Raw genomic sequence first — 9,567 nt, forward strand, 5'->3', positions numbered from 1 at the left:
GATTGTTTATCACGTTATGGTGTTGTATCACTGTGTTACTTATGGAAGAGCTTAGGGCTGAAGTGGTCCCTGTCTAATGAGGGATACCAATATCGTAATGTCCCACATCCTTGTAATGGAATTATAATGCCTGGTCCGTCCATGTTGCTGGCATGCGGATTGTCATTGGCTCCAGTTCTGCTTTTGGTTTTCAGTTGGAAGATGCTGGGGGAAGAGAGTGGGGCAATATGTTTGTTTCCGCCACTCGCAAACACTGCAAAATTCCTGCGTTTCAGGGAAGCTGGTGAACGTTCCGTTGGAACAGCTCCCCCTACTGTTCAAAGCAGTCCTGCACTCCTGCAAGTCCAGCCTCAACAGCTTCAGGGCCGGGAGCTCCCCATGCGTAACCACGGGTACCGCCCCAGGGAACTGAGTCACACCCCCCCCCGACTGAAACCCACCATCTACCCAGAGAGGGGCCGGAGAGGGACTGCACCCCCTTTTTGTGAATGTGACAAGCAGCTATTTTTTACTATTGTTTCTTTATATATTTATTACACGACAGAGCTGAATGTATGACGAGCTACACAGTGCACGTACTTCTGTACTAAACAAAATGCACAAAAAAATGCATCGGTCTTTGCAGTTTACAAAGTGTGTAACCAATTGTGAAATGTTACGGTGTTGCCATTTTTAGGACTAGTTTTTATAGATATATTTTATTTCTTTCTGAGTAGGGGCAGATATATAAGAAATGAATTGTGTTTTATTGAAAGACTACCTCAGGAATGTGTTATTGATATTTCAGGTACCCTTTTCACTTTTTTCTTTGTAAAAATAGAAATGATCCCCAGTCTAAAATGATATCTTTATCAATATTCTTTTGCTCAGAATCAGCTCTGGAATATTAGTCTTACTACTTTGAGGTTCTGAATCAGTGTTGTTTGTTAGTTGTTACCAAAGATTGCTACAGCTACCAAAATATTTTTGAGTTTCCCCACTCTTTTTTTTTTTCATATTTGTATGTTCGTATATAACTAGTGCTATGACAAGGTTATGTACAGATATATTTTTTTGGTATTATTTTACTGTAGGAAAACATACACTTTAGAAGGATTGTCACTGCTCTCAAATACTGCCTGGATATCTGTGTTTCTGAGTATGTGTGTGTATGCTTTAGTCTCCATACATAGTGTAACTCATGGCAGTTTTCCAAGCTTTGCTAGAACAAGATGCAGTTCAGAAGTATGGCTGCCTCCTCGTATGTCGTGGTGATGTGCTGCTTACGCAGATTCACAGGAAAACATTTAAAATCCAGGATCACTGCTTACAAGCAGTTGAAGCTTGAGCCAAAATGGCAGTGGGGCATTTAACCGGCATGAACAAACTGCTTAAACCTTTAGTTTAAAGCGCGTCTTAAGAGAGGTGGCACGATGGGAGCTTCCGGTGTCTAACTGAAAGCCCATTAGGCCCACCAATAATTTATTCAGTGTTTTAAATAAGATGTTTGATTATATTTTAAATATGCTTAAACATTTATATAGAGATGCAGGGGAGCCGTTGAGCGTGCGCAGCTAATGAAGCCATGCTACCCAACGTCCCAGTTCCTCCACTGACCGCACAATTCTACCTCATTTACACTGTTTGTCTGAGTTTGCAGGTGTTCACATTGAGGGGACAAAAAAAGAAAAGAATACGGGTATTTTATACAATCCTAGACTGGGGACAAGGGAGGGGAACGGGAACATATTTTTGCTTTTATTTTTCGAGAATATTTCTTTTTTGTTTGTTTTTGACCAAAGTTTAGAAGCGTTATGCAAAAGTGTTTTCAGTCGGCTCCTTTGTGGGGAGTGGCGGCGCTGAGCTGATGATGTGTGTCGGTTGACGACAAAAAGATTTTTAAAGAGAACGTTTGAGAATGATTTTTAAAAAAGCCGTTGCGCTCGCACGCAGAGGGGGCCCCCTATGGCCTGCCTGCCGGGCGTCGACCGCCCTGCTCTTTGCCGCGATGGGATTTGAACAGTGCCTTGTCATGCTGGCCTCGGGTTCTGAGCTGCTGTGCGGACGCTGTGGGGCTCCAGTCAGCGTGGCTGCGCATCACTGACCTGAGATCAGTGAACAGTGATCACTGACCCGCTGGAGCCGCGTTTCCTCTGAGGGTGGTCATTCGGGTTCGGAGGCGGTCCGGGATGCTTCGGGTTGAGGCGGAAACGGGCGGAATGTGGCGGTGTGGCGGTTTTCGGGCGAGAGCGAAGCGGAGGCCGCGTGGAGGGGAGGGCGTGGTCGCGTGAGCTCGGTCGCGTGGCTTGGACCTTCATTCTTGTCGGGCGCTGCTCCGGGCGGCCGACTGGACCGGCAATCGAAGCGCGAGACAGATACGCACACCGTTAAAGCCGTGCGAAAATGGTTTCGGGGTTTTGCTCACGACGTCGATTTCTTTCGCGCGTTAAGTATTTTACTCTTTCATTTGCTCGGACCTGAACGGTTTTCAGATTGTTTGAGTTTCAGGACGAAGCGTCTGACCTTTTCTGAAGCCTCGCAACAATTCTTAATCTCTTGTTGGACGATGCGGGCCTGTCGTGTGAGGAAGTGGCTTTGGAGTCAGGGTAGGGCCAGGCGACGGGAGTTCGGCCCGGTGCAGCGCGAGAGAAACCCTGTTTCGGACACTCCGGCGTGGCTGTGTCCGCCCCTCACACCAGCCCCTAGGGCTCTCTTTGGTCTCTTCTCTCAAGTCCTTATCGACTTGTGTTTAAACAGGGTAAAGTGAGTGTTTTTTTTGTTTTTTTTTTTGTCTTGCATTTGGAAGTTACTCAGATATCACTAAGCTGATGTACACGTAGATTTATTAGTCGTAGATTTTAGCACATTGTAGGTTATTTTATAGGAGGTGTTTTTTTGTTTGTTTTTTTTGTGTGGGGAGGGGTAGGCTGCGGTTTGAAGGGATTTTTTTTTTAATGACAATTTTTCAATATCAATTTCAAAAGTTTCATCAGGTTAAAAAAGTGAGTAAAAAAAATAAAATAAAAAGTAGAAATGCTTGGTTCACATTTCGGAGCGGGGAGACTTGCTGTTGGAGGCGCTCGCCTGTCCTCGCCGCGACTCGCACCCGGTTTCTCCTCGGGTCGCGCTGGTGGCGGAGCGCAAGGTCCGATGGTCCGCTCTCGAGTTCCGCCGGGCTGGTAGGCGGGAACGAGGGGGCGGGGTCAGCCGCCAGCCGAGAAACGGCGCCGACGAAGGCTTTTGCGAGCGCGTCCGTCCGTCTGTCGCCGCTTTCCCCGTCGAAGACATTCCAAAAATGCGAAATATATTTTTGAAAAAATGTTTACAATTTGCACCAGACAATGATTAGCAAGCAACCATACCAAAGTTGTGGCTCTGCTATGCCGTGCATTCGGGTGACTCATGCCGAACTGCATGAAGCCGTTTCTGCGGGGCCAGTGTCTAGCGTGCCAGCCTGCTGCAGCATCCACTGCCCTTACCCAGAATGCAAAGCCTTTTAGCTCTCCGTTCATTTTTGCTCACTACCCTAGCGAAGTGGCAGAACCATATTGCATTAATTTTACCCTCTTCAGATTTTTTTTTTAATGTCTATTCTTATATTAATAGTTATTGTGAACGATTTTGTCTTTCCGTATTTTTTTTAAGATCTCAAACCATTCTTTAAAGTGAAGGGTTGTAATTTTTGGTATATTTCGAAAACTGTTCAATGTTTGATGATGTAATCGCTTTCCTTCGACAGTACAGCCACGGGGTCCTGGCCTGGAACTAAATGTGACTCGTTGGCGACTGTCGACCGTCTAATGTAAATAAAGGTCAAAGTGTATGTGCGATGGTGACAAGCCTTCTGCGTAGAGCTTTCCGCTGGTCAAAGCTCAGGGATTAGTATTTTAAATGTGATCTCCGAGAAAGCTCCGCCCAGTGGCGTTGGTGACCCCTGGTTAGGGGTGGGATTCCTGCATCGTGTCATTGCACTGGTTTTTCTGAAAGAGCTTCAGTAGCAGGCAGTGCTCTGAGGTCTTTGTCCGTCTCAACAGCTGAGATAAAGTACTACTGAAAACTGCTAAAGTACGATAACCAAAAAGGCTGATATGTCTATCTGCCAGTTCTCTCTCTCTCTCTCTTCATTTTAGAGTGATTTTTACATTTGTTTTTATTTGTCTTTCCTGAATTGTGGAATGTGTCTTCACAGTTGATACTTTTTTATCGGTTGCAATTTCTACACTGAAACTACCTCTTATGTGGTTTGGGGAAGTGCTGCTTACTTCCCCAGAACGAATGTTAATCTTATTTATTGGTTTCTCTCCACCAATATCTCATTGCTTGTGTCAAACACTCTTCTTCTCTGTTTTTTACATTGCTTTGTCATTTTTACTCAGTTTACAAATCTTGAACAGTTATGTTTGTCTTGTTTTTTTTTTTCCATTGTTGCCTCAAATGCAATCCTACTTCACCTTTGGCTAAACTGCAGAATATACTGACTGTTGTTTGCCTCTGGGTGGAGCTACTGAGCATGATGGCTTCTACAGTTTGTATTGATCCTGTCACCTTTCTCCTGTTCAAAAACAAGTGGTCTGTTAAACACAGATCCTTCCAGTGCAATTGTTCATACCTTTAGTCCTGTCACACCTTTTTGTGCTATTGGGCCTTGTTCACTGTGTGATTTTTTTACCCATTCCTTCTGTTGTGTTGATTTGATTTCTATGCACAGGTTCTTTTTTGGAGAATGTAAGAGAGCAGAGGTAAACCAGCAGGGCACATCTAATCTATTTTCACTGTAATAAAAAACACTCACACATATTGTTGTATATTCATGGCACCTTTGCTGTTCCACCAGATGATGAGATCTCATATTGTACTATCCAATTAATTGTGTCAGTAATGCTTTCATTATCTAACTGTGAGACACAGAATGTAAGATACATTTCTATGACAATTATAATAACCATTGTCATCAACAGTTTGAAAATAAGGCTCTGGTTTTTAAGTGTGGAGCTATTCAGTGTTAATATGGCTAATGTTACTTGTTATTCTCACTATGAATGTAATTCTTGACAGCTTAATGTTTTTCCTCCCTTTTTCCTTGCTGTTTTCTGTTTCAATGCCGATCCCCACAGCTGTGACACTTTTCAGCCAATCAGCTTTCTTTTTTTCCTAAACTGTTACGGGTACACTGATTGGCTGTTGAAAGACTATCAAAGGTGAAGTCAATTAAACTGCACAAATGAGTGCACAGGCTAGGGAATAAGTAGAGAATATAAAAGCAGGTCCTCCTTAATGGAGTGAGGGAGATGAGGCTTTTGCCAACCAAGGCCTTTGTTAATTGGAAACACAGTTTAGAATTTTGAGTGGGAAGCAAACATGTAAAGAAGAAGTAGAAGAACTGAAATACCTCTTAGTACAACATACCTCTGCATTGATGTAAGCCAAAAATTGTTTCCCTCAAAATCCTACATAGCCTGAATGAGCGAGTGGCTCCCCCAAAGTAACAACAGTGCCTTTGTCTTACCACTAGATGGCAGAAAAGGCACTGAAAAGGGGATCAAGCAAAGTAGTGGCTTACTTTGAATGTAACACAATAACTGAACAGGGGAACTGTAGTGTCAACTGCCAGAAAAATAAAAAAAAGATTGTCATGGACTCATTTTAACTGGGTTCATATTGTGTTATGTGGGAAATGTATTCTTGCTCTTTGTACTTCAGGTGCATTAATTATTACCATCATTGCTTTGTTAACAGCTTTCTCCTGCCCTTTTACTTCTACTACCTCTGAAAAATGTGACCATTAAGTGTTCAAAAGCATGTGTAGTATGTGTTAGGACTTGAAACTAAATAAATGTGAACCTTATGCAACTGTGGGACGGCTGTTTGGTGTTTTTTATTTCAACTGACGTTGAAAGTCAGCATTTCTATGAAAGATAATATTTTCTAAGATTACAAATATTTTAGGTTGCCCCCCCCTCCCTTATCCCAAATTGGCCAGAAATATTATATGTAAAATTACTTAACCTTGTTTTCTGTTCCTTATATCTGAGTTTATCTAGAGGAGTAGATTTAAGATCTTTGCATGCAGGGTTTGCGCACACGCACATGAACACACAGGCACACACATACGCTAGCATTTAACGCAAGTCAGCAGATTCCTGGTGAGCCCATATGAGCTAATCTAAGTGCCCCTGACCCCAAGTCCCCCCAGCCCACCTCATGGCCTGTTTGCCCCTCTCGAGAAGCCCTATCATTCACAGAAAAACAAACAGTTCCTGAGTGAAACTTCAATCGAGTGCCGTGCATTTATTTTGGGCAACGAGCATCCTTGTGACAAATTGTGATCGTCAGAGGGGGGGAGGTGCTATCGGTGTCAACATCTCATAATATTTTTCCAGAGATAGCAGCACTTCATAAAGCCCCCAGCACTTTATATGAAGAGAAACAAAGTCCACTCAATAAATAAAGGCGCCGCGCTAGCGTTCGCTAAAATTCATGACAGCTGCGTCCGCTGATGCTTGGTCCTCTTCCTGTGGACAGAGCTGAGCGGGAGGCTGTTTTTAGCCAGCGGCTCTCCTCCGCACTGGTCGAAGAGGACCCTCGCTTCCGACACTCAAACAATATGGCACCAAACCAGCTAGAAGGGGAATCCCTGCCTACTACTACAGGAGGCCTAGCTTTCACATAGGTTCTGAGAAGTTTCCAGAACCTGGACTGACAGAACTACTATACAGATAACATGTTGTTCATTGCACATTAATGTATACATAGATGCCCAGACTGGTGGGGAATAGTTATCCGGGTATGTCTGTTCCATGCATTTGTTGACATACAAGCTATTCTGATGGTGTTTTTCATATAAATGTGGCATAAATATGACCATAAATGTGAGTTGTCTTCGGAAGATGAGGAAGTAGAGCATCTGTTCCTTGCGACATTGTCCACCATCACTTGTGAGTACCGTTGTCACCGGTACTGAAAGTGACTCGAGAAAGGAGAACAGGAAGTGTGACTTTCCTCTGCTCGCTGTGCTGAGAACAGCTTGTGCACACATACTGAACCCTTTTTCTGCGCAGCTGTCATCTTCCTGTTTCAAGGAGGATGTCCTTCCTCTTTCTCCCCAGCAGTTCAAGTGGCTGCGGGGAACGTGGATATTTATGGCAACCGCGCAGATTGATTTGGGGGGGGGGGGGGTATTTCACGTGGAAGAGATTTGCATTGAGATTTCCTGATACTTACACTCAATCCATCAGAACACCAGTGTAGCATAGGAAGATGCCATAGAGTGGAAGCTCAAATTTAAGGCATGTACTTCTATTCAGTGTGCTTCACAGAAACATCTACAACATCTACTTTTTAACCTTTATTTAACCAGGGTAGTCGCATTGTGAATGACATCTCTTTTATGAGCCCTGGAGCTTACATGTCTTTGATTCCGAATTGATATATGCATGCAAGTCCGCCATGTAATAGGTCAATTGTGCTTTCCATAATTTCCACATTGTAGCCCTAAGGGAGTATACTTTTATTCCATGTCAGGTCAGAGGGTGCAGCCATACAGCAGACCTGCCATTAACCCACCAGAATCTAAAGGGAGCCTAGGCCCTGTCCCAAACAGCTTACTTGCCTACTATTGAGCATACAAGATGTATAGTTGGCTATAATTGTATAGTTGAGCCCTGAAAAGATCCCCCTTAACCACCTGGTCCTGAGGCTCAGTTCACTAACCCTGCTAACGACATACAGTGTCACAAGCCCCATTCCAATTAAATCAGCCAAACTATAATGGGAAACTGAAGCAAAAAAACTGAGCAAATCTGTGTGTTACTTGGTCTTAAATTGAGAATACACGGTGGCAGGCAATCTGACCCCAGTGATGAACTGCAAGTTGAGAAAAACATTGAAGCTCAGATTCAGCAAGCAGAGCTCGGCAATAAGAGAAGTCGTGCTCATACTGCAACAAAGAGAGAGAGAGAGCTGCACAGAAATTGGAGAACATTTCTTCCCCAAGTTCACAACGCAATTCCACAAAAATGCCTGAAACACACCAAATTCAAACCTTCCTGGGAAAGGTGCTGCCAAAAATTGACCGCACAATATGTAGCTACCTGCAGCAGGTACAGTTGTGAGGGACAGCTGTGAGCCATAATGATAAATATGTAAAATAGTCATTTTTTTATTAATGAATATTCTCATAATTATCATTACTTGGTTGTACTCATTATTTCATGACAATATCATTGCAGCTTGTGTTTAATGTAATGTGTTAATGTCAAACATGTTAAATTAAAATATGTCCTGCCAGAAAGAGAGAGAGAGAGAGCGAGAGAGAGCATGAGGGCGAGACCCTGTTGTCTCTGAACACCAGTGACGATGTCCCCTCTCGGTTATTAGTGGTTGGCTCATTCACTGCCGTCATTGGGACAGCTGATTACATCACGCCCGTTAACCTGACGCGGGGCGGGCCACGGGTGCAGAGCACATCAGTTATCCCGCCCAAGGCTGCACATTGACAGGTTGTTCTAATGCAACCCCCCCACCTCTGTCCCTGACCTTCCCTCATATTCTCACTCAAGGCTGAGGGCACGGGTCCTTTCTGAGCTATCTCTCCCATCCACAGCTCCAGCTCATAAAAGAAACAGTTAGGACCGGGGTACGGCCTGCAGAATATCTGGAACCAATTCCAGTAGCATCGTGATGTCACTGCTGCGTTGTGATGTCGCAATCATTGATGTTTTCTGGTGTGTGGTACTCTAAGCCTTGAGTAGCCACTCTAATCCTCTTTTTATGATGTCTTGTGGTCTGTGTTGGGCATAGATTAGTGGTAGTTCGGGTCAGGTTCTGCTGGAATTGGGTTATAATTTACTTAAATTTTCCAGCATCTGCCCTCTTCTGTTGCTACCATTCTATTATTGTTTGTATGTGACAGCACTATTCTGTGTATTTTGGAAGTAGCAGTCAATGAGAGAAGGAGCAGTAGTTTAGTTTTTACATAGTACTTGTATGAATTCCTTTGGCTACCAGTAGAGGGATTTGTTTATGTTGTCTTGCACGTGTTTGTTCAGACATGTACAGTATATTACCGTATGTACCTTAACCTTGCTCCCTTGTTTTCTCACAATAGTCTGTGCAGAATGTTAAATATTCTGCTTGGAATGTTGTGCATTCTGCATTCTATGGAAATATATGCTTTTGTTAGTCTATATCTACAAGCAGAGCACAAAGCAATCTACAGTATGTCATGCTATGTCAAACTTTGTATGTGCATACAAAGTCTCACATGTCTCAAAAACTAGGTAGAGTTGCAGGCAACAACAAAAATATAAAAAATATAATTTTATGAAGAAGTAGTGAAGATATGAGCAAAGAACCATACTTTTCATGTTGCGTCATGCACACCAATAAGTGTGCAGGAGGCCTGAGCTTCCCTGTTGCAGTTTTTAGGTCAGACGTATAACTGAGTGAAATGGCTACAAGCAATGCTTGGTCTAAAATAAAATATATTGCGTAATATAAATTGTGCATGAACAGGCATTGCATTACATTCACTTAGCAGATGTTGATACAATGACTTGTTGGAGAACAAATGTGTAGATGTCAACATAT

At 43.3% G+C, this 9,567-nt stretch overlaps 1 protein-coding gene across 2 annotated transcripts in view; it reads left to right on the top strand.

The window, feature by feature from the left end:
* The window catches only part of nr6a1a (nuclear receptor subfamily 6, group A, member 1a), a 123,145-nt gene extending 117,311 nt beyond the window's left edge, over positions 1–5,834 (top strand). For both annotated transcript variants that reach the window (XM_035380111.1, XM_035380112.1), the window contains exon 10: positions 276–5,834. In XM_035380111.1, coding sequence (XP_035236002.1) covers positions 276–412 — 137 coding nt within the window. In that variant the 3' untranslated portion in view covers positions 413–5,834. The remainder of the gene's footprint in view (positions 1–275) is intronic.
* The last annotated feature ends 3,733 nt before the right edge of the window (positions 5,835–9,567 follow it).

This window comes from Anguilla anguilla, chromosome 10, assembly GCF_013347855.1.
Source record: "Anguilla anguilla isolate fAngAng1 chromosome 10, fAngAng1.pri, whole genome shotgun sequence".
In the NCBI taxonomy this organism is placed as follows: domain Eukaryota; kingdom Metazoa; phylum Chordata; class Actinopteri; order Anguilliformes; family Anguillidae; genus Anguilla; species Anguilla anguilla.